The 25,110-nt window shown below is 37.2% G+C and overlaps 1 protein-coding gene across 1 annotated transcript in view; it reads left to right on the forward strand.

The window, feature by feature from the left end:
- Window positions 1-5,963: 5,963 nt before the first annotated feature.
- Window positions 5,964-25,110, forward strand: part of LOC127414080 (golgin subfamily A member 7B-like) — a 29,091-nt gene continuing 9,944 nt past the window's right edge. Inside the window, exons 1-3 of the mRNA XM_051651813.1 lie at window positions 5,964-6,091; window positions 16,247-16,372; window positions 20,985-21,137. Coding sequence (XP_051507773.1) covers window positions 6,080-6,091; window positions 16,247-16,372; window positions 20,985-21,137 — 291 coding nt within the window. The 5' untranslated portion in view covers window positions 5,964-6,079. The remainder of the gene's footprint in view (window positions 6,092-16,246; window positions 16,373-20,984; window positions 21,138-25,110) is intronic.

Here is a 25,110-nt window from a genome sequence, read left to right on the forward strand (position 1 = left end):
GGTCCGAGGCTGTTTTTTTAGTCCCAGTCAATCCCTGGCGACAGCAGACTACTATTCTGCCAGACTTGGCTTTCTGAATAGCAAAGCCTTATTTATCAAAGAAAGACAACTTTTCTCTCATTCTCTCTTCCACATGATTGTGTGTTTTGAGACTGTATGTTATTTTATTGTGTTCCCATGTCACTGTAATAGAGCATTAATCACAGAAATGCAGGAGAAATTATTTATCATCACATTTCTATAAAATATCTTTATATTCTTTGTTATATGATATCATGGGTCTATCATTTCATCAAATACTTTTATGAAACGTTTTTTTCTGTTACATCCAAAACGTCATGGGGAAAAAAGCTAAAGTTCACTTGACCTAAGTGTTTTAAAGCTCACAGACTCTGATAAATGTTTATTTGCTTTTCTAAAGATTCCAAGTTAATAATATTTCATTTTTGCATTTTCAGAATTCTCATTTCCTGTGTTCTTGGAACAGAACATGATTTTGATCACATTCCAGACATCTCCTCCTGTTGTTAAGTCAACAGTTAGGTGAAGAATATTTGTGGTGGCAAGGAGCCTGACCAGTCCTGCACACAAGCATAGACACACACACACACACACACACACACACACACACACACACAGAACCCCCCCCCCCCCCCCCCAGACATTTTTGAATATATCAAAAATCTGACCCAAATATTTAGGAATCCAAAAAAAATAAAAAATAAATAAAAATAGTTTAAGGGTGGTAAGGAGACCACACAGGGAATGCACTGGACAGCATCATTTGACTGGCCACACACTGTCCTGCGGTCTCCAAACTATGTTTTTCCACTCTGGAAAAATTACTCAAAATTTGAGTTATTACTATAATTTAGTAAATAGCTGCTGAAATGTACGTCAATACATAGACTGTTTGGAAAGAACTGCAACATGCATACACATGCTCAAACCACTTTTTTCAATATTATTAAACAACATTACCAAGCAGTATTGTCCATTTCAAAGGCACTGAACTACATTGTGAACTAGATAATTACAACACAGGTGGTCTTACATTGTATAGCAATGCAGGTACATTGAGTTATTGTTAATGGTACAGCAAAGAATATACAGTGACCCCAAAAAGTATTTGAACACTCAAGCTACACTTAAAAATAATGTCATTGCACTTATCTAGCAACCCATTTCACAAATAGATGTTTGTTAGGTTTAGAATAGATATAACGTTAAAATTAATTGAAACAAAGTATTTGGACACTTTCCGGTGGTCAAATGTCCATACATTAGTCCCTTATGCATGCATAGCTTAGCTTGAATGCATAGCTTCAAATCTTGTACCATAGTCTTAGTAAGAAGTTACTGACAAAAATACTGAAGGTCAAGATCTCAGGGAGAAGTCAAAGACATTTGGTGGACATTCTGTTACAGAGCGATGATTGTGCTTTGTCCCACTAATGTCTTCCTAAGTTCCTTCTACAATAAAGTAACGTTAGCCGTATATTTCAACACAAGTCTAATATTACCAATAAAATGCCAGATTGAATAAACGACATGCCAAGTGAATGGAAACAACCTTAAGAATGCACTTCACACACCAAAGTCAACAGTTCCATGGCCTGTGAAGTTTGGCAATATGTCTTTCTCACACAGACTTTTCTCCATCTCAGTGTGCCTGAGGATCCTTTTGAGATTTTAGTGTGATTCAGAGATTTTTCCAGGAGGTCAGATGCAGAAAAAATAAATAAAAAATAAAATCTGTTTTTGTTCAGTTTCCTTAGAAACATTGATGGTTGTCCTTAGCAAGGATGTAACCTCAGCATTGGTGGTGGGCCAAATGCAGAAGTTTTTGAAAAACAATCTTTATTAATCGACAAATAATTTTAATAATAGCAATCTGAGCCAGTTACTTTTTGAATTATTATAATGGATCATCAGCATATTTTTGAAAATAATTATGTAGCTGAACCAAATCATGAACAAATTTCAGATTTGCACTGCATCATTTAATCGAAATGTATCCCTAAACCCCTAATCGACACTTTTACAAATGCAGCACCTTCATTATGTTTGACTGAGAGCATGTTTAAACCTCTGTCGGTCTGAATTCTCACCATCCAGGAGCTCTTTGCTTTCACATGTGTTATTGGTCTGATATCTCCACATGACACATAGAAAATCAGCCTAATAGCTCATGAGTGGATCATCAAAATTATTCAGCTTGATTAGGTAGAACTAATTATTTAAAAATAACATTGTGTGTGAATATAAATCTGAGCTGTAATTTTACAAAAGAAAAACCATATGTTCTTAAGATAAACTTTAATCACTTGCCATAGACATCTTTTAGGCACTTTAGGTACTATTTTTAGCTGCATTTTTGCATTGTAAGTGACTGGGTACAGTGAGATTACACACTTTATTTTTAACACCCCTATATATAGACAATAGAAAATATATATATTTTCAATATTTTGTTTATACTATGTGCAACACCCTCATTCTTCCCTGTTTCCTCCTTTAAGACAAAGGATGATGCTACCTCTGCACAAGACATTTTTGGTACAGATAAAAAAATTGTGGGACATTTCCCTAGGTTTGCCTCTGAAGTTCCATTCACACAATAGCAGTCGGAATTAGTAAATGCTCTTAGTTCTGCATGTTTTCCAACGTGTTTTATTTTCATTTAGAAAAGATGACAGGATGAAATCCCACATTGCAGAAGTGCTTTGAAACAGTCTGTGAGAAATTACTTTTAAATAACTGTGGAGTCATATAATCTGACATAGGAGGAAAAATTATTTAACAAAATTTGTAGATAAAACTAAGCAGCTTTACTTCATGAGGACACCCACATGTTTTAGCATGTTGGTTAAAATACTGTATGACCTTGTTTTCTGTGACATTGCCACAGGCATTGTGCTGTCTTATCAAATCAGCAGTGATAAGTGTACACACTTCCTCTGTCTTTTCAGGATATATCATGCCTGAATGTGTGTCCATGTGTGTGTTTGTGCATGTGTTTGTGTGTTTATGCATGCATGCTCTGGGCAGTACGCTATTTTCATTATGTCAGCTCACATGGGCCTGTAATGCAAATTGTTTTTCTGTTTGGATGTTAGGCGCAGTTGCTTTGCAATGATTATGTGGTGTGCAGCTATTACAGTCTTTAGTCATTAAAAGGAGCAGATGGTATTGTCCTGTGTCCAATGTGATGCAGATTAGCCATTTTTCAGTTCCAGTGATGACAAATAACAAATGTTCCTGTTATGTCTGTCTGTCTAGCTATCTCTATGTAGTTTACATTTCAATCATATTCATGACAAACATTACACCAGATTTTGTATTTTGGATAGTTTACTCACTACTAAGTTTAGTTGCATGCTACCTGCTTTGTTTACCATTAGAGATGAAAAAGGAAGCGTCATGGTTAAAACATGACCCCTAACAAGTCTAAGTACTGGTCGAAGCCCAGGAGTGCCTATCCAAACATCAGTAGCACCATCAATAAATTTCTAAGGGACTTTGCTCCTTCCTGTGACTAATGCAGTCTGTTTTATGCATGTATGACTCAGACTGAGCCACCGCAATGATTGGCAGAGAAGGTTTATTTATGTATTTTTTTAAACAACAAACAGAATGTGCCAGCTCTTTTATTATTTTATTTCAGATGGAATATTAAATGTTTATTGAAGCATCTACATCAAGCAATGTCAATGTCAAGCGTTGTCAATGGACCATAGTTAATGGCCCACTTTAGAGCATCCTCCAATACCCAGATGTTTCTGAGAGTAAAGCAGGATTTGGCAGAATTCAAAATTTAAGATTGGGCTTCCATTTCATTCAGAAGCTGGAATTTGAATTAAATAGGTAATGCTGCACAGGACATCTTGAATTAAAATGATAAGAAGAGAACATTTTAAGAACATTTTAATTCAAAGAATAGTTAGACCCACATATGTAATAACAAAGTATAATTACATTATTAATTTTGACTAATTATGCATATTTTATCCCTAAAACAGTATGTATAACATATTATGAATGCAATCCTTTTTTTTTTTTTTTTTTTTTTTTTTTTGCCATACAGCACCACAAAATATCCAGTTAACTTCAACTGGATATTTTGCCAGTTAACTTTATAAAATAATATATTGATATATAAAATTTAAATAAATTAGAGCATTCTGGAAAGTGACACATTCATCCATGCTCCATAAAATAATAATTCTGGAAATACTATATATGCTGTGTGTATGATCACGTTTATAGATCATTTTCATTCTGAAAAATGAAGTGCATTATTACAAACTATGCATACAACATTTAATTTCTTTATATTCTCATAGAAAGTTATAGACTTTAATTACATTCTAATTCAACTTTCTTCAGTTTATATATATATATATATATATATATATATATATATATATATATATATATATATATATATATATATGTATATATATATTTATATACATACATACACTGGTGGCCTTTTTTTCAAGTTTGGAATAATTTACAGATTTTGCTGTTTCGGAAGGAAATTGGTACTTTAATTCACCAAAGTGGCATTCAACTGATCACAAAGTACAGACAGGACATTACTGATGTAAAAAACAGCACCATCACTATTTGAAAAATGTAATTTTTGATCAAATCTAGACAGGCCCCATTTCCAGCAGCCATCACTCCAACACCTTATCCTTGAGTAATCATGCTAAATTGCTAATTTGTCACTAGAAAATCACTTGCCATTATATCAAACACAGTTGAAAGCTATTTGGTTTGTTAAATGAAACTTAACATTGTCTTTGTGTTTGTTTTTGAGTTGCCACATGCAATAGACATGTCTTAAGGTCAATATTAGGTCAAAAATGGCAAAAAATAATAAGCTTTCTCTAGAAACTCATCAGTCAATCATTGTTTTGAGGAATGAAGGCTATACAATGCTTGAAATTGCCAGAAAACTGAAGATTTCATTCAAAGGTGTACACTAGAGTCTTCAAAGACAAAGGACAACTGGCTCTAACAAGGACAGAATGAGATGTGGAAGGCCAGATGTACAACTAAACAAGAGGATAAGTACATCAGAGTCTCTAGTTTGAGAAATAGATGCCTCACATGTCCTCAGCTGACAGCTTTATTGAATTCTACCCACTTAACACCTGTTTCATACAAAAGTAAAGAGAAGACTCAGGGGTGCAGACCTTATGGGAAGAATTGCAAAGAAAAAGCCACTTTTGAAACAGAAAAACAAAAAGAAAAGGTTAGAGTGGCAAAGAAACACAGACATTGGACAACAGATAATTGGAAAAGAGTGTTATGGATCTTAACCCCACTGAGCTTTTGTGGGATCAGCTAGACTGTAAGGTGCGTGAGAAGTGCCCAACAAGACAGCCACATCTATGGCAAGTGCTACAGGAAGCATGAGGTGAAATGTCACCTGAGTATCTGGACAAACTGAGAGCTAGAATGCCAAGGATCTGCAAAGCTGTCATTGCTGCACGTGGAGGATTTTTTGATGAGAACTCTTTGAAGTAGTTTAAGAAGTTCTGAAATTTTTTTTCAAATTCTAATAGTAATTTTTCACATTATTAATGTCCTGACTATACACTGTGATCAGATGAATGTCAATTTGGTGAATAAAAGTACCAATTCCTTTCCATAAGAGCAAAATCTGTACATTATTCCAATAATGCCAGTATATATATATATATATATATATATATATATATATATATATATATATATATATATATATATATATATGAATTGCCATTTAAAAGGTATTTTCATTTCGTCAACACTGGTGTCAATATTTTAGAGACCAATTCAGTGTATGGGGTGATATGCTCATCTGGTACTGCTCTCTTTCTCTCGGAGTATTTATGAAAATCCTATGTATTCAGAGGCATGAAGTGAAGCACATATATACTAGTCACTCCTCCTTCTCTATCAGTATGACGGTGCTCCACCCTCTCCATCGCATTCATCCATCCTTTACTGTCCCACGAGTGGATAACATCGGATTTCAGCACCGGGACAGATCCTCCACACATCTTCCACCGTCTCAGGCATCATGGCGACAGAGGTAAGAATTAACCCACAATTCATCGGAGCTTCATTTGAGACGATGAGCGTCACTGCGCACAGCAGGTCCGTGTTTTTTCACGATGGTTTGTAAAGTTATTTTGACACCTGCTGTAGGTTTGAATTCTCATCACGTTTCCTTTCTTAGCGCTTTTAGTCAGACGCGATCAAAGAAGCCAATTAAGAAATGTAGTCGCTATTTTCTCTTTAAGCTAATTTCGTCGACATTATACGGAGTTTATCATTGAAATCATCTCAAAGTTCTTATTTTATCTCGAAACACTAATATCTTGTGGTAAGAGCAGACGGGGCTTGATGAAGATTGAGTGAGTGAAACGGACAGACTGTTGTATTATTCAGCACCCTGGACAGAGACAAACATACAGACTGAATCAAGATCCATCGCTTCACAACCCGCGGACTCATTATTAAAACTATATTGGCTATAGACTACTACTCATTTTTAAACTCGTTTTTAGTCTTGCCTTTACTTTTAGAAAAAAAAAATCAAATAAAAAAGGAATGCCTTTGAGGAAACGCTGCGTGTTTTGATAGAATGCCATAAGGGATATTCACACTGGAAAATGAAGGTTACAAATCGTATAGTTCAGAATATTATTGTATTAGAGTCCGAAGCTGTTTCAAAACAACCAGCGATGTGACCGCACAATTGTTAAAATACATATTTAAGCGCCAATTTGCCACGTTGCTTGGCAACCGTAAACTGCGTACAGTTAGGTGATGTAACGATATTACTTGGCGGACTAGTGTTCATTTATATTGGCTTGACAAAACCAACATACATATTCTTGAGTTAGGGTTTTTCAAAATCCCTAAACCAAGATCAACATTTTTGACTGTCACTACAGATTTCAAGCAGCACTCACCAAACTCAGCACAGACCTTCAGACTGTTCTGACTTTGGTTGCAATTTATTTTCTAACTGATCATATGATGCTTTTCCCATAGCAGATAATGTGAATCCAATAAATCCCCTAGCCTAGGGCTGTTCTCACACTGAACGTGTTTTTTGCATCTATCTATCTATCTATCTATCTATCTATCTATCTATCTATCTATCTATCTATCTATCTATCTATCTATCTGTCTGTCTATTTATCTATCTATATATCTATCTATCTATCTATCTATCTATCTATCTATCTATCTATCTATCTGTCTGTCTGTCTGACTTCCCCTTTAAAAAAGTTTACTTCTAAAGAAATGATTTGTAATTTTGAAACGTGTATAAAATCATGACCACTCACATGATATGAGGACTCTATCAGTAACCTTATAAAAGCTATTTTATTCTACATGGGGCAGAGGCGCCCTCATGGGGGCTTCCATTTAGGAATCACATGACCAGCTGAATACTACTCTTAATCTCATTAAACGTCTTGCTATTAGACACTTTCACTCTTGGATTAATTGCTTTACATGCAAATCCATGAGTTATGTCAAATATGTAGAAAGAATCGATCAAGTGATCTCTTATGAGGAGAGACACACCCAAACATAAAGCCACGTTTATTTTGTCATTATTCTCAATTAGACAGGTAATAAGAGCATGGATATTTTTTTATTGGCATCTGTTCCCAAAAATGTTATTTTTTCTCTAAATCCATCATCAGTTCCTTTCAAATAGCATCATAAATGGTTTATATACCCGTATAGATTGCATGGCAATGCACTTTCTGTCTACTTACTCAGCCATCTTGATTACAGATTCATTCAAAAGGCAGGCAAATCCCTCCAGTGCGAATATACAATGAGATTCCTCTGTTTGTAATGCATTTAGGGAAACAATTCTATTCCTCAGCAACCTAGTTATCTGTACTGGGATGCACCTTTTGAAACTGATTGTTAACTTTTACCAAGCCAGCGTTTTCTAGAGAAAATGTTTTTCCTGTCACAAGAATAACTGTCACACAGTTGCTTTGGGCATCTTTTGCTCTGGTTGTCCTCCATCCTGCTTGTCTTTATTAAAATATGTTGTAATGAGTCATCTGAATAATCCAAGAATGCACCAAGTGCATTTCTTTCGGTTCACTGGTCAGTTTAGCATTCAGTGCTTGTTAACTTTGAGTTTGTTATTCTGATGCTTCCTTAGATGGATCTTATAGTTTCTAGACAATGAGCTTCCCAAATGAAGTACAATTAATCCTTAAAATAACTACTTTTGAAAATAAATCAGGTTGTGTTATGCAAGTTCTTGGGTCCCTGTGACATGTGATGTGTGATGTGTGATGTGTTTCTTTTTATAGCACAGGGCTGCTGTTTAAGAAGGCCTTTAGAGGATTGCTTGCTATTCATCAGTCTCGATGAGACTCCAAATTTAATAGTGTACTTTTTACCCTTGTGCAGGGGAATCAAAATGACTGATAAAGGAATACTTCACCATGAATACTCTCCCTCATGTCACTCCAACCCTGTATTATTGTCTTTTTTTTACAAAATAACCATAATGGCTAAGCAGCACTTTTCCATATCATGAACATGGAGGGTGATTTATACTGCCAAGCTTAAGAAAGTACTATAAAAGTATTATAAAAGTAATCCATATGATTTGTGTGCTATATTCAAAGTCTTTTTTAAGCCATATGATAACTTTGTGTGAGAAGTAGACTGAAATTTAAGAATCACGTTAAAAGTGGTTTGTTCTTGCACGTCATGTTACTGATCGTTACGCTGCAAGTTTGAAAAACACAACCACAAATGAGGTTTAAGAGCAAACGTACAGTTGAAGGGAAGATTATCAGTAAACAACTTAAAAAGACTTACAGTTCCTCAGCCAACAGCCACATTTCTTGTATGGAAAACAGAAGCCCAGACATTCTTGCTAAAGATCTCCATTCTTTTTCATTGAAGGAAGAAAATTAAATGGGACTGGAATGACATGGGGTGAGTAAATGATGACAGAATGTTGATGCTTTGGGTTTACTATTCCTTTAAAGACCACCACATTGATTTGTTGTGTTTTAAGGGGCTGGTAGAACTCAACACAGCCATCTCTGGTTACATACTTGCAACCTGGGCCAAGCCCAATTAATTACACATAGCACTTGAGTACATGTCTAGACTTTTTCAATTAACTGTTTTTTGTCACTTGTTGCAGTAACTGTGATCTCCAATCTGAGTAGTCCCAATTTGCATTTTAAATTTCCACCATGCAAAGTGAATGTGCATGACAGAATAACAAAATAAGACCACATTACAGTAATGCTCACTGTCATATTACCAGGAAAATTATGCTGATACAGTTGTACAGTAATAAGCTGAATGTTGAAATGCTGAAAGCTGAAAAGATTTTTGGGTCTTATTATGAGAAAGGAAGAAACACAGAGTAAGAGAGTGGACAAGAGAGGAGGACAGTGAGATAGCAAGACAGAAAGCAGCTCTACTGTGTAATGACCCTCTTAAAGTGTCACAGCTAACACAACCTGTAATTTGTTTAATGTGACCCTGCGGCCAAGTGCACTCAGCATATCTGGTAGCAGTTAGAGAACAACACGCTGGCCTTTCAAGAGCTGCTTCATTTTCTAATGGCGTGACATTCATACACTGTTTACACTCAATTAATCTTAAATATCTGCAGAATTGCTTTGATTTTTTTAGTATGTGGCACATTAGCTGACCTTGTTAGGTCAGTTAAAAGTTGATAATCTGAATAAAACCAGTAAAAATATGCAAAGGTAGCAATTCATAAATGGTGCTTGGACAAGAATAGCCTACTTGTGATGAATTGTCATGAACTGCTTTAATTCTCAGTGTCCTTTTAAAACAGATTATTGCCATACAGTGGCCCTCAATAAAGTATTTGGACACTTAAGTCACACTTTAGGAAGTATAAATTATATAATTAGTCTTTGCATTAGGTAATAACATGTGAAATCAAATGGCATCTGCAAACTTAACTTTTTCTTAGAACTAACTTCACTTTTCTGAGCCAGTTTTGCATTTACTTTAAACCAGCTGGTTTATTTCTTATTCATTTTTTATTGTCATTTTACTTTTAAATAAATAAGACTTGGTGTGCTATGGTACCGAATGCTTAATGCACATTCAAACTAAATCCTTATATTTCCCTGAGCTGTACTTAGCTGCTCACCTATTTTTTCTTTGTAGAACTCTATTTTGCATGATAATCATTCACTCATAAACAAGCTTCAGAAGACAGCCAGATTCTATTTAAGAGCAAATGAGTCTCTTGGGGTGACAGCAAGCTGAGTTTATAGTCTCCTGATATTTAATTAACATGCATAAGAAAATGTGCTAAATTTAAGATCAGCAGTGTTTGATTGTAATGGCATCTGTGTGTTACCAGTCCTGCTCGACCCATTTTTTTTTTTTGCATTGTTTAAGTATTTTCATGAAAATTAAGCACATTTTCCTCGTAACCCAATAGTTAGTAGACCATGTAATGCAAAAAGTAATGAGATTTGTACACATTACAGTAATGAGAATGAGATTTATTTTTTATATTTATTTATTAAAATACTTTTTAAAAATAAAACTATTTAAAATATTAAATTAATTTTAACTTATTTTTTTTAAACTTTATTTAGTTATGTATTTATTTATTCATTCATTCATTTTATTTTGATGACACTAATGTCAAAATGCAAAAATAATAATAATAATGTTCCTAAAAAGGGCTTCTATTTCTTTAAGAAAAAAACAGCAAAAATGAATCAATAAATGAATAAATAAACAAATAAAAAAGGACTCAAGACATTTCCTTGAGCAATACACCCATAATACCACATCCAGTAGATTGCTAAGTGGAATATTAATGATCAGTTTTTTTTGGGGGGGGGGGGGTTCATATTTTTTGTCTCAATTACATAATCACATTGTGACAGATATGTTGTGTCTCTGGGTCTAGATAATGAACATAAAAATCTACATATAATCTTACGGTATGACAACTGTGTTCAGCAATGTTTGCCAATTGGTTTGCACATCAGCGAGTACAAACATGACATGATTGAAACGGATATCATATTGCATTTTAATGCTTTTAATGTCTTTTATGAGCTGGTTAAAACTGGGCCTATTAGATGATTTACTCTTTCTCTGTGTAATGGGTCCAAAACACTGCTAAACATCCAGCACTCCAGGGCAGGACGGAGGTTTTCTATCACTCTGTTGATTGGAGTCCTTCCCTCATGACATGGTCAATAAAGTGATTTCTGGCTCTTCTACGGTGTCTCTCAAGGGTTTGAGAGTACATCAGCATTTCCCTTTTTCTGTGAGAAGAAACTTGAGTGCTGTTAATGTTCTGCCTTTGTCACATCTGGTTAAAATCATCTTCCACATTCATGAGGGAAAGGAGAGGAAATGCCTCTAGAGCCTATGAAGTCTTGAAGCTACACATCTCTTTTCCTAATTTGCCTCTGCAGATCTGCTCAGCTACTTATGAACTACCTCTCGGTTTTGGCAGCATCTGGAATCAACCTCTGAATCCTCAGATTTTCTGCCATGCACACTGTTTCATTAAAATTCGTAACCTTTTCCTCAACTGATGAATTTTAATTGGCTGAAAATACCTCACTGCTGAGGGTCATGATGGCTGGTGATGCTAATGGTCTCACTTCAAAAATGTGACTCTATCCTACCTTTCAGACATACTCACCAATTACAGCTATGCTAACTTTGACAGCATGTGCTTTAGAGAAAATGGATAGTTCCTCTACTAATAATCTCATCTTTCCACCCACGGTCATATTGTGCATACTGCACACAAAAATGTCAAAAGAACTGGCAGAAATGATGAGTTCCAATCTAGGGTGTGTTTCCCAAAAGCATCATTAGCCAATTATGGACGCAAGTTCCATCGTTACCAACATAGTCCAAAGATTTGGTGTTTCTTCACCTGTGGTTAGAAGCATAGTTCCTTGTTAGTTTGCTGTGTGGATATCATTTCACTTTGCTGAGGCTTCTATATCTTTTATTCTATATATACCTTTCATTCTGTCAACACTTTGACCACGTTAAACATGTATTTATGAAAACTGCTCATTCCGTGGTTTCGCAGAAAGCTGTGTTCTGAAACATCATGTAAATGAAAATACAGCTGTTTAAGGGATTTAAATTAAGGGAATGAAGGACTGTTAAGAGGAAGCACTTTATCACACACGGTTTATGTTGGAGAGCATGACTTTCATGTGTTTGTTAATGCATAAGTGGGGTTTAAATGTTTTTGAAGAGTGCGCATGTGCGTATGTGCTCAAGTGCATAGGGGGAACCCTGAAGTCTGATGTAGAGGGAAACCCCACTATTGCAGCGCAATGCATCTGTCATATTACACAGGGCATGCCATTTTTTAGCAACTTTCTCATATTAAATGGCTTTTTGGTGTACGTGTAAATGAGCTATTAAAATTGTATATTTGCAGAAGTTACTACTCCACCTCTTGCATAACATCATTAATGACATCTATATTATGTTGAACTAATGTGATTCGAACAATGCATGTGCGACAGTTCCTATGGTTTCGGGAAACATTCGTGACTAGCTTTTTAATTTCTCCAACAAAGCATCGTATCATGGTGGTTAAGCAGTGAGTTTCATCACAGTTTGGGAAAAGCACCCCTGATTGGCTGACACTGTGTAACTTCCTAGAGTGGAAACAAAGTTGTGTGTACAAGTTACAGGATTGATAGAATGACTGCTTTTAAGGAAAGACTAATCACTGGATTTGCAAAAGTAAAAAAAAAACAACAACAAAAAAACAAAAACATATCTGTGGCTATATTTTTCCAAAATTATTTTATTTGGCTCATTAAACATATTGCAGCAGTTCCGAGGTGAAATATCCACTGAAAGGTGCTAAAAGCGAGTTTTTAAGGTTAGTGCTCTATTGAGGTTTAAATCACAAAACCCACCTCCCTATCCTAAACCTTAAACCTAAACCTAACCAATAATATCATAAAAAGCAAATGTAATGTCAAAACACAATTGCTGAAGCAACCACGTAATTTTGTGGTTCTTGCATGACACTTTCGGCTCACGTTTCTATTTGCGTGCATGGCAAGTGCAACAGTCTTTCAGTTGAGCTCCTGCGCAGTTTGATCACACTCAAACAAACTTATGAATGTTTTGATGTCATAAGATGGCATTGTGTGGAAAACAGGGCAAAAAGTAAGTGTTTATTAATTGATTATGTGCCCTTTTACTCATAATTTTTGTGAAATGAAATAAAAGCGCATCTAGTGTACATCTAGTGTTCATTTTAACAGGAAACTGGTGTGATACATACAACATGCCATTTAAAAGTCATTTTGCGAAAAATTTGGTATAGTAACATGTTTTTATGAGACCAGGTTTCCAGGTTAGTGGCATCAAATCTTTGGAAAATATTCAGAGGTTTGTTCGAGGCACTTAGTAGCAAGTAGACTAGATACCCATGAGCAGAACTGTATGTTCCGTTTTAATATTCTTGATTCTATGAGTACTTTCCTAGGCAGTCTATTATTGTGGTATCAGCATTTTCATATAAACCCTCCCCTAAATGGTACCGTATGTAAAAACAAAATGATCTTTGATTGGTTGCTTTTCATGTTGTTCAGACAGACCTTTGCTGTCTAAGTAGACGTTTGAAAACTGGACTAGAGTTTATACTGATGGTCAAAAGTCTGGCTACATAAGGCTACTCTCCTTATAATAACCACAAACTTACCGATAACAGTTTAGATGACCTCCCAAATTTGAATAATTTGCATATCTTCTGGGAAAAACCCAACCATGGTTAGTCACATGCCAACAGCTGCTTGGGGATTTCAGACAGCAGAACAGTTATTATGAGTGTCCCCAACCTGTGCTGGAATCTCTCTGAGCAGTGCCTCCATAGAGGAGAGCAGGAATAATTAGGCTAGTCTCATCTGGAGAGAACTAAAGGCTTTGTGTGTCTCGTGGCAACAGAGAAGACTAATTATTATTCACGTCCATCCTAATGAAGCTTCAGTTGCTAATTCTGACTTTTTTTTTCTCGTGCTAAAGATGTCAAGAATGACAACATGCTGTTAAATTCTGCATTTACTGCTATATATGCATGAAATCATAGAGAAAATATTTATTTCTCAAGGCACTGAAAGAGTTTTCAGTTATTATTCATTAAAGTATTAATGTTGTTTTAGATGTGTCACCTAAAATGCCTTAAGTGTGATAAAAGGGACAAATCTGTATGATTAAAGCTATAAAATTAATGTTGATAACATAGAGCTGATCATACAGCTGGTATTGGATTAATTCAATATGTAATGATTAAATTTATTTTAAAAACTCTGACATGTTATACAATGAGGGTACATGTTCATATGTCGTATAAGATGTGCACACAAAAATATGCATTTTCCCCAAATCTTTATATTTCACAATCCAACATGGTTATGCAAAACTATATATCATATGAACCAAAGGAAACCCACTTTCATTCTTTTTCATTTTCTGTGTGTGGTTCAGTGCTGGCCTTAAATATTATCTGTGTTATTTAATCAATAGAAAGAATTAACAATATACTTTTTTTCTTTTTCTTTTTTGTCATCAATGCTTTCAGGAATTACATTAATGAGACCGCAGCTGTGGCCACTGTAAACCTATAAATCTGTAAACCTTGTGTTATATCTTGATCTGAAAAACAAAACAAAAAAAGAACAAGGTCTCGATTAAAGAACTTGTTTGGAAACTTTACATTAGATCTGAAACTGTAAAAGACTACAGTGGTGCACAAAAGCATAAAGCAACTAAATAATAATTCCACGTTTTAATTGAAGTATCTGTTGCAATACAGTTAGAACACTATTGCAAAAACATAACTGTTATAATCATGTTAGGCTCTGTTGTAGAAATAATACTGTATATTAATGTTCGTATGTTTACAGAAGGATAGTTATGTTTTAGGTGTTTTATTCAAACTTATTTTTAATGTTTAATAAAAAGGGGGGCAGGGGAGGGCTGTTGGTTTAGAACAGAAAATTGTAAGTTGCACAATTTGAGGTATTCATGTCTATAGCGTGATCACTATAGATTTCAATAGTTAGGGCTAGGGGTTTGTTGAAATCAACAGTAAATATATAAATATGAATAATTGTAATTAATGCCTTAGCAAGCATCAGAATTAAATAAATATTTTTTTATATTTAAGACATTTATCAGATGCTTTTGTCCAGAGCAACTTTATCCATTTGGGGGAAAAAGGAAAAAAGATTTTCCCATTAAACAGATGCATTAATTACAGTGTGTTAAAGTAGATGGTAGTTGATATAGTATGCTCTGACAGACAGCTTCAGGATCCACAATCTGAAGAAAATCTGTTCTTAATTCATTGAGTTATTTTTATTTGAAAATGAAATTTATTAAGCTTATTTTTGCCTGCAGCCACTGTCAGTGGAGTGACTGAGTGCTGGAATATTTCCATCCGACTGTATTGTCTATTAGAAAATCAGGAGAAAAAATACACAGCAAATGGTAATTATGGCTGAAAGTTTGTCCTATTGGATGTATCAAGTCTCATTCTGTCCAGCAGATGTTGTTGGCTCTCTTAATCTATTTCATGATATTTCCAGAGCTGGTGAAGATGGTTTTAGCACATAAAGCCCTAAAACAACTCACTGTTTCTTTTCCTTTCTTTGATTTATACTTTGTCTTCTTTCTGGCCCATGTTTTATACACATATATATTCCGTCGTATTTTAAAATATTATTGCTTTATAAGCCTCTGTCCATTTTTCATTTTGAGAAACCCTTGATATAGAGCCAAGCTTTGTCACTTTGTATTGTGGGCTTTCAGTGTGTTAAGGAAGAGATAGAAACCATAAAGCACTGACTTCAGTGACACAAAATTAGTCAAGTTATTAGGCAACTTGTATAACAATTTTAAGGAGCACAAATCTATTTTTCTCTGATTACCCTGAAAAGTGTAAAAACTGTAGCTCTGTGGCTAAAACATTACTCTGTTTTATTGAGCAACATTGGTTCATCCAAAGATGTGAGATTGGTGTAGGACCAATGGCAGATGGGGGAAACCTGTTTGAAAACAGTTACTTGTGTAATTACATTTGGTTAGTAATGCTTTAATTAAAAACCTTTAAACCAATTCTGTGTATCATCAGTCTGCCATCTTTTTTGACTATGTATTTTGTTTCTCTTTGTAGTTCCACAACCTTCAGGAGCTGCGTCACAGTGCATCTCTGGCCACCAAGGTCTTTGTCCAGAGAGACTACAGTGACGGCACCATCTGCAAATTCCAGACCAAGTTCCCAGCAGAGCTGGACAGCAGGGTGGGTTTCTTCCTCCTGAGTCAGACCCATAGAGGTCATCACAACACAAGAGCATTCACTGACTGCAGGCATTGTCTGACAGCCGAGACAAAAATGCTCCATCCTGCCCATACATATTAAGCAGAAAAAACAAATACAGAGAGAAGTGAGGAATGCAAAAAATGTGTGTGTATTTGTTGTATTGTGTGTAGAGCAAGAGAGGGTAGGGAGCAACTGATGTATCATATAACCATTGTTTATGTTGTTGCGCATCCCATGAGGCATTGCTCATCCTTGTAATCTTTTGAATGCCTTAATATAAAGGGGTCATGTTATGAAAAGTGTTTTTCAAATTGTCCTTGATCTTTTGAAATAAGAGTAAACATATTCTAAATTTCAAGCAGGGTTGTGCACCATTCAAAATTGAATGAAGAATGCCAATTCAATTCCAGATCAGTTCCTGAAATTTGGATTGAATTTGAATTAAGGTAGCAAAAGGGATGTAGAATTGCAATTTGAATTTGAATTTAAGGAAGTAGAATTAAAATGGAATGAAATTCAAAGAAATTCATATGACTATTTTAAGTTTTCTTAACTTCTTAATAAAACATTTTATTTTTCAGTATAACATGACACATATTATCATATGCATGACAAATGGGGTATTTCCAAAAACATTTCACTGTAAAGATTGTTCTTATATTAAGTAAACAATGCTGAAAAAACACTGAAAGATTTACTTGATTATTGTAGTTTGGGCTTAGCAACTTTAAGAAAGGCAAGTAATGCATCTCAGTGCAGCTTTTCTATTACAACAAGTGTTGATATGATGAGTAAACTTGTGATATTATTGGTTTAAGACAGCAAGCGCTTCGCTGTACATGAAATATATATTTATAGATATGTGCATGAGATGCTCAGAATACTGAACAGTTTAAAACCATGCAAGTAAAGGTAGCAATTGTCAGGACTATGTTGACAGTTCAAGAAATCTTCTTAAAGATATTTAATTTAAATGTGTAATTTTTAAATATGCAAAATTAATATGTAATATGTACATCTAATATGTAAAAGTCATGGCAGGTTGACATTCTAAGTTCAAATAACAAAGTAGTTTTTAAGTAGATTAATTCTAATTTAAAGAATTAAGAGTTCCTCCTCCTCTGCAGTCAGCAGCGATGGAGTGGCAGACGCGCTGTCGTGACAGGTCACGCTCAGAGGAGAGTGGAGACTCCACCCCCAGGTGGTCCAGCTGGTTTGGAGTCGATTCGGTCAAGCGCAGGTAGGCCTGTTCACTTCCCGGGAATCCTCCCACTGCCCGCTCTGAAACGCCCTGTCCAAGGCTTCCCTCGGCACAGATGTGCTGGCACACAGCTGGCCCCGGGGGCCGCGCTAGTATGCGTTCCCCCCAGTGAGCCTACTTGCACAGACCCTGTGCAAGGTCAGGGAGGTCGAGGAGCAGGTCATCCTAGTGGCCCTACTGGCCCACCCAGACTTGGGTCTCAGCCCTCACATTCCTCACGACAGCCCCTCCCTGGTAAATTCTCTTCTCTCAGGGATGGGGCACCATCTGGCACCCAAGGCCAGACCTCTGGAATGTTCAGTCTGGCCCTTGGACGGGACGCGGAAGACCTAAGTGGCCTACCACCCGCAGTGGTAGACACGATCACTCAAGCTAGGACTCCCTCTACGAGGCGCCTGTATGCCTTGCAGTGGCGTCTGTTCGCTAAGTGGTGTACTTCCCGACGCGAAGACCCCCAGAGGTGCGCAGTTAGGTCGGTGCTTTCCTTCCTGCAGGAGAGGCTGGTGGGGCGGCTGTCCCCCCCCATCTTGAGGGTGTATGTGGCCGCTATGGCGGTGCACCACAATACAGTTGATGGTAGGTCTCTCGGGAAGTACAGCCTGATCATCAGGTTCCTTAGAGGCGCAAGGAGGCTGAGTCTTCCCAGACCGTGCCTCGTTCCCTCATGGGATCTCTCCGTGGTCCAGCGGGGAGCACCATTTGAGCCCTGGAGTCAGTTGAGCTAAAAGCAGTCTCTTGAAGACTGCCCTCCTGACTGAGCACACCTCCATCAAGAGGGTAGGGGACCTGCAGGTGTTCTCTGTCAGCGACACGTGCCTGGAGTTCGGTCCGGAATACTCTCACGTGGTCCTGAAGCCCCGACCGAGCTATATGCCCAAGGTTCCCACGACCCCGTTTAGGGTGGTGAACCTGCAAGCGAAGCTGCCCCAGGAGGAGGCAGACTCAACCTTTTCATTGCTGTGTCCAGAGTGTGCTTTGCGCATCTACTTGGATTGCACGCAGAGCTTTAGATGCTCTGAGCAGCTCTTTGTCTGCTTCGGAGGACAGCGGAATGGGAGCGCTGTCTCCAAACAGAGGATCGCCCTCTGGGTCGTTGACGCCATTGCTTTGGCATACCACGCCCAGGACATGCCACCCCCCATGGGGCTTCAGGCACACTCCACCAGGAGTGTGGTGGCCTCCTGGGCCCCGACCAATGGTGCCTCTTTGGCAGACATCGGTAGAGCAGCAGGCTGGGCAACACCCAATACCTTCATGAGGTTCCTCAATCTCCAGGTTGAGCCAGTTCGTCCCGTGTGTTGTCAGGTATGAACAGGCTGGGTGTACCGCTTGCGTATAGCGCTTTTCCCCTCCTGGAGGGGGAGACATGCGCTTTTTACTCCCCAGCAGTGTTCACGAGACTGTCCTTCCTCCTTAGCCCTGTGGCAGGCAGATTCATGTAAGAAATTTGATGCCGGCCCAGTACATGTGCTAATAGGCCCTGTACTGGGGTAGGTGCTCCACATGCACTGGTTGCCTGTATGTAACCCCGTGTGATGTATCTTCCACGAGACGGTTTCCCCATTGGTAAACTCACGGCTTCCATGGGCAGAGTCCCCTCTGCCACCGGTCACCATGTTGTAGAGCTCCATCCCCTCTGGGTAGAACCTACCTCGGTAATTCTCCAGATGCGACACTGCCGACAAGATTCAGTAAGACCATGTGACGTATTTCCACACAATTGCCTCCCCTTCGGGCAGGATGTGGTCTCCGCGGTGTCTTCCCCTTGGGAATGGACACCCCCCTGAAGCGGACACTTATGGTCCCCAGCTGAATGATTTCCATTCTTTTTTAGGGAGAAAAAAGAAGAGAAGAGGCCACGGCTGGGGCAGCCTGTCCCCATTTTGGGCAGTCGACTTGTCCCTGAGGTGCGGGGGACCGTATGACGCTCGTAGGAGCATTAGGGGAGGTTACGTGATGGCCGGGTGCACTGGCTACGGGGCATGCAATGGATTGCCCGTCTCATACCGCCAGTCCACGTAACACAGTTCAGCTAGTTGTGGCATTTCGTATAGGGACCCCTAGTGTCACTACATCAACACAACGTCGAGTGAGTGACAGATAGGGAACGTCCTGGTTACTTTTGTAACCTCCGTTCCCTGATGGAGGGAACGAGATGTTGTGTCCCTCCCGCCACAACACTGAACTACCCGCTGAAATGGCCAGAACCCTGTCTCGGCTCCTCAGCACAAAACCTGAATGAGTGGTTGAGAGCCAGCTCCTTTTATACCCGTATGTCCGGGGGAGTAGCATGCAAATTCCACTCGCCAATTCCCATTGGCCTTTTCTCAAAGATCAGAGATGTTTGGGGTTCCCAAGGGCAACCCCTAGTGTCACTACATCGACACGACATCTCATTCCCTCCATCAGGGAATAGAGGGTACGAAAGTAACCAGGACGTTTTCTAAACCTTGTTGTAGAGCGATTAATTTCATATATTTAAAAAATATTGTACTGTATTTCTAGGGATTTCCTAGAAAAAGTGAGCAGACCCACATTTTCACAGAAGAAAGTAACAGAAAGTGCTTGAGAGGCTCCCCTGTACAGTATCTGAACAGTGTTGCAATATTCAAAGAAAATATTTCTTCTTGTATGAAGATTTTAATTTGGAGTTTAAAGGGATAGTTCACACAAAATTGAAAATTCTCTCATGATTTACTCACCCTCCTGGCATCCCAGATGTGTATGACTTTCTTCTGCAAAAAAAGAAATTAAGATTTTTAGAAGAATATTTCAGCTCTGTTGGTCCATACAGTGCAAGTGAATGGGTGCCAAAATGTTTAAGCTCCAAAATCCACATAAAGGGAGAAGAAAAGTAATCCATATGACTCCAGTGGTTAAATCCATATCTTCAGACACGATATGATAGATGTGGGTGAGAAACAGATCAATATTTAAGACCTACAGAGCTTAAATATTCTTCTAAAAGTCTTTGTGTTATGCAGATTACGACAGTCATACACATCTGGGATGGCATGAGGGTGAGTAAATGATGAGAGAATTTAAATTTTTGAATGAACTATCCCTTTAAGTCTCAAGTCAACTTTTGCAAAGTAAGTGCAACTCGAGCAGTCTGAATATGTGGTTTAGAAAATTAGACTATAAAACACCCATAGAATATTGTCCTGGGCCCTGTGAATTTACAGTAAGTGACAGCCTTGCTTCAGAGTGAAAGTGTTCTTACAGAAGTGAGAGTGAATGGCACGATCAAAGAGAGTATTCAATAGAGGGGGTACTCTATTTCTGTTAGTGTAAAAGCCTCACATTGTTGTAACTGAATACTGTGTGCAGATTGAGAGGAGTCTGTTCGAGGAAACTGTGAAGACACTCAACATATATTATGCAGAAGCTGAAAAGATTGGTGGCCAGTCCTGCTTGGAAGGCTGCCTGGCTTGTGCTACGGCCTATATCATCTTCCTGTGCATGGAGACACGCTATGAAAAGGTACTGAGATATAGTCTTCTCTTGATTAATTTACAAAGCAGTAAACATTCATCACAAAGTCAGTTCTGAGATCTATGCTTGAGAACAGATTCTGGCCCATGGATGGCTTTGACGATCAAAGATGAGCATTCAGACCTGGTCACCCAAGAATTCTCAAAGAATCTAAACATTTGAAAGTGCATTTTGATGTGCCGGCCCATTCAAAATCTGACCACACACATTCAGAGTAGCAGATGGAAATCATTTTGGAACAGCAGTCAAATGAAGTTGAGATAAGGTTTGATATGCATGGATATGCCGTACTTAGACAATGGTTTCCTTCAAGTGTGCACCTGTTCTCCTGTAGGCATATCTGACCGAATCATAACATGGCATTCTGTGCTGTGGTACACTTCCAAAAGGCAACTAATTACTCTTCACAGGTGTGCTCCACCTGAGATAAAACACGTAAAGCTGAAAGTGCCTGCCAGTTCTCTGTTTCTTGTTCCACGTTTATCTTCATGCTTTAGCATGTTTGAAAAATTATGATGTTGAATTTAAGGTCACATTAGGTCAGAAAGCACAATGCCCAATGATTTTTAACCAAGTTTATTTAAAGTGCATTTACAAAAGAATAATTAGTATCTTTGATTATTACATTTATAATTAAGTATTGTAGGGGGAAAGTGTTTCTCTATAATGCTGTAAGATGAAATTTCCCCTTCACATGTCTAATGGTCAGTGTTGTATAAAGTATCCATTAGTCATACTTAAAGGTGCACTCATTAACTCTTTTGTTTGTCATTTTTGACTTACAGTGACACCTAGCTGTGTGAATGCAGTGTCATTCAAAATCAATAGTTTTTAGTTACAGAGGCCATTGCAGAAATTCACTATTCAGTCAACCATGATTATTTTACTTCAAGTGTGAAAGTGTCCAATAATGTGGTGGCTACTGAGATTATGCAAGTAGTATTCAGCTGGTCATGTGATCTCAACATGGCAGCCCCCATGAGGGAACCCTCTCCATGTAGCATTGACATCATCAATACGACTCCAGCAGTTAAATTAATGTCTTCTAAAGCAATACGATCACTTTTGGTTTGAAAAAGATCAATATTTAAATACTTTTTAACTATAATCCAACATGAGGTTAAGCTTTATGAGAGGGTTTAGACCAAGCGGACTCTCGTGTGACATACTCACGTTGCCATTATACTGACGTAATCTCATGTTCTCCACTCAGATGAGACATCCAGGATAAGCAAACAAACGCACCATTGTGAGTAAAGAAACAGATAAATACAGATCAAAACCAAAACCAACCAAGCTACTGTACAGCGTTCCTCCTTTTCACTTGTAAACAGTGCTGCTCTTCCAGCTTAAATATGTTTATTTTTTTGCACCAAAGCGATCGTGTCACTTTAGAAGATATTAATTTAACAGCTGATGTTGTATGGTTGACATTTATGCTGACTGTCTGTGATTTTTGTAGCTTCAAAAGAGAAATCTCAATTCACCTGCATTTTAAGGACCTACTGAGCTAAGATATTTTTCTTTTTGTCTAAAAATGAGTTTTGTTAAAGAAAGAAAGTCATACACACCTGAGATTTCAAGTGGGTGAGTAAATAATGAGAGAATTTTCATTTTACTATCCCTTTAATTTTGTTGCACTGGTGCTAAAAAAGCAAAAAAGTGAAAAAAAGAGAAAGAAATAAGAAATTGAAAAATAGGCGTATTCTTTCCTACTAAAAATCACTTGAAAGCACATTGCATCGCAATTACGACTTCTGAACTCATAAGCACAAACTTCCCAGTAGGACTTAAATGCAGCATAAACTGCAACATAACTGAACTGAAATACTCTTTATACAGGTTATGTCCTGAAAAGGTGTGGATTTGACATATGATTGATATGAAGAAAAAAAAAAAAAACAGTCCATAACAAATTGAAACATTGAAGGAAGGTGATATTTAGAATGAGCCCTATTTAATGACCAGATCAGAGACTTGTGGATGGGCTCTTTTCATGTGGGCCAGTAAGCAACCACCTGGTAACCACCCACCCTAGCAACTGCATAGCAATGTGCTACTAACATCGAGAACAACATAGCAACAGCAAAGCAACAACATAGCAACAAACTGTTGGTTGAAAGGGTCGAGAGAATTTTATCGGAGTAAAAGTAAAATTACCTTTCTCTTCAAAATGTAGTGAAGTAAAAGTGAAAATCAACAGAAATATGTATATTCAAGTAAAGTACAACTATTCAAAAACTGTACTTAAGTACAGTAACAAAGAATTTGTACTTCATTTCTATGCAACTCTGCTAAATGTGGTCAGCCAATCAAGTTGCACATTCCACAAATCATTTGCTTTAAAGGCTTAATTCACCAATTCATGTCGCTCAAAACACTGCAAAAAAAAAAAATATTTTAATAAACAGAAATTTTGTTGTCAAAGCCCCTTTGAGGACAGGCTGGGAATTCCCTCACAACAAGTGTTGCGTTCTGTCTCAATTATTTTGGGTTCCCTCGCAATAAATAGCCATAGTAATATTGTAGTAATCAAGACTGTAGTTATCATGTTTTTTGGCAGAAACCATGGTTTTACTTTAGTAACATTGTAGACTGTAGTAACCATGTTTTTTTTTTTTGGGGGGGGGGGGGGGGGGGCATGGTTTAGATACAATTAACCATGGTTTTACTATTATAATATTGTACTATTATAATATTGCAGTCTAGTGATTACTGTGGTTTTACTACAAATACCATGGTTACTATAGTATTATTGTGTTTGCTCTATAGGCTATGTGTAGCCTCCGATAGAAGTTAAGCCATCTCTCTATTAAAACTTTATTCACAAATAAATTATTACACCTTTATTATTGTAACTGTTATATTGCATATTTCTGAATATTATTTTCAAGTTCAATAAAGTATATTTCATATCCATCATTACTGAATCATCCTTTTGTGTTTTTATATTAAATTCATATGGTTTGCATAGACCTACTGAGGCTTTAGATAGTACTATAAAAATGTAATGTTTTCAATTGAACTCATATTAGCCATTTCACAAGTTTCACCTCTTGAATTGGTAGGCTATGTGTAGCACAATACAAATATTAATATGTATTGTGTAGAGAATTAAGACACTTGAATAATTCTATTAAAATATGTAAATAAGAGTGTTATCTTCCTCAAAATAAGTTATATATTGGTTATAAATGTTTAAACAAACAACATAATATCAACATGAAAATGGCACGCAATGACTTCTGATCTGCAGGTAAATATCTCAGACCCCGAGTGACCACAGACAAAGCATGTGACCTCAAACCATGAGATTCATCTGCCAGAAGAGCAGTGCCGAACCACAACTCATGTGAAATGTTCCTCCGCAAGTTGCTTACAATGTTATGTTTCAAAAACAGATGTCGCTAGAGAGCTCAAGTGTACATTGCTTGCCTTGGAGTATGCTACATGTAGACTAACATCTTAAACCATATAATGAAACAAATTTTCAGATGTGAAGACATGCAGAAAATAAAACTTTTCAGAAAACAGACAGACAGCTGGTCATTTACCTCCATACAAAAATTTCTAATAATCTTATTTCTAATCATGTTTTGCAGTGAACACAAAAGGATATAACTAGTAAAATGGCCTGCTCTTGCATACAACTGATGTGTATTGTGATTGCTGGCTATCAAGCTGCAGTTTTGTTTGGTTTTCAAAAATTGCATACCAGATCAGGACATGAACATAGCTCTGCTTGCACACAAAATGAAAACTTTAAAGTTCCTAATTTGTTTTTATGATAATTCTTTATATACGGTTTAATTGCCTCCATTTATGAACATACATATAGTAACCTACTTTACATAGTTTTAGCATTGCCAGTTAAGCATGTATTTCATTTATTTATTTATTTGTTTATCTTGCCTAGGGAACCAAGTGAGCCAGGGCAGTTCGCCACTGGTGCCCCCTCAAA

This window comes from Myxocyprinus asiaticus, chromosome 23, assembly GCF_019703515.2.
Source record: "Myxocyprinus asiaticus isolate MX2 ecotype Aquarium Trade chromosome 23, UBuf_Myxa_2, whole genome shotgun sequence".
Lineage (NCBI taxonomy): Eukaryota > Metazoa > Chordata > Actinopteri > Cypriniformes > Catostomidae > Myxocyprinus > Myxocyprinus asiaticus.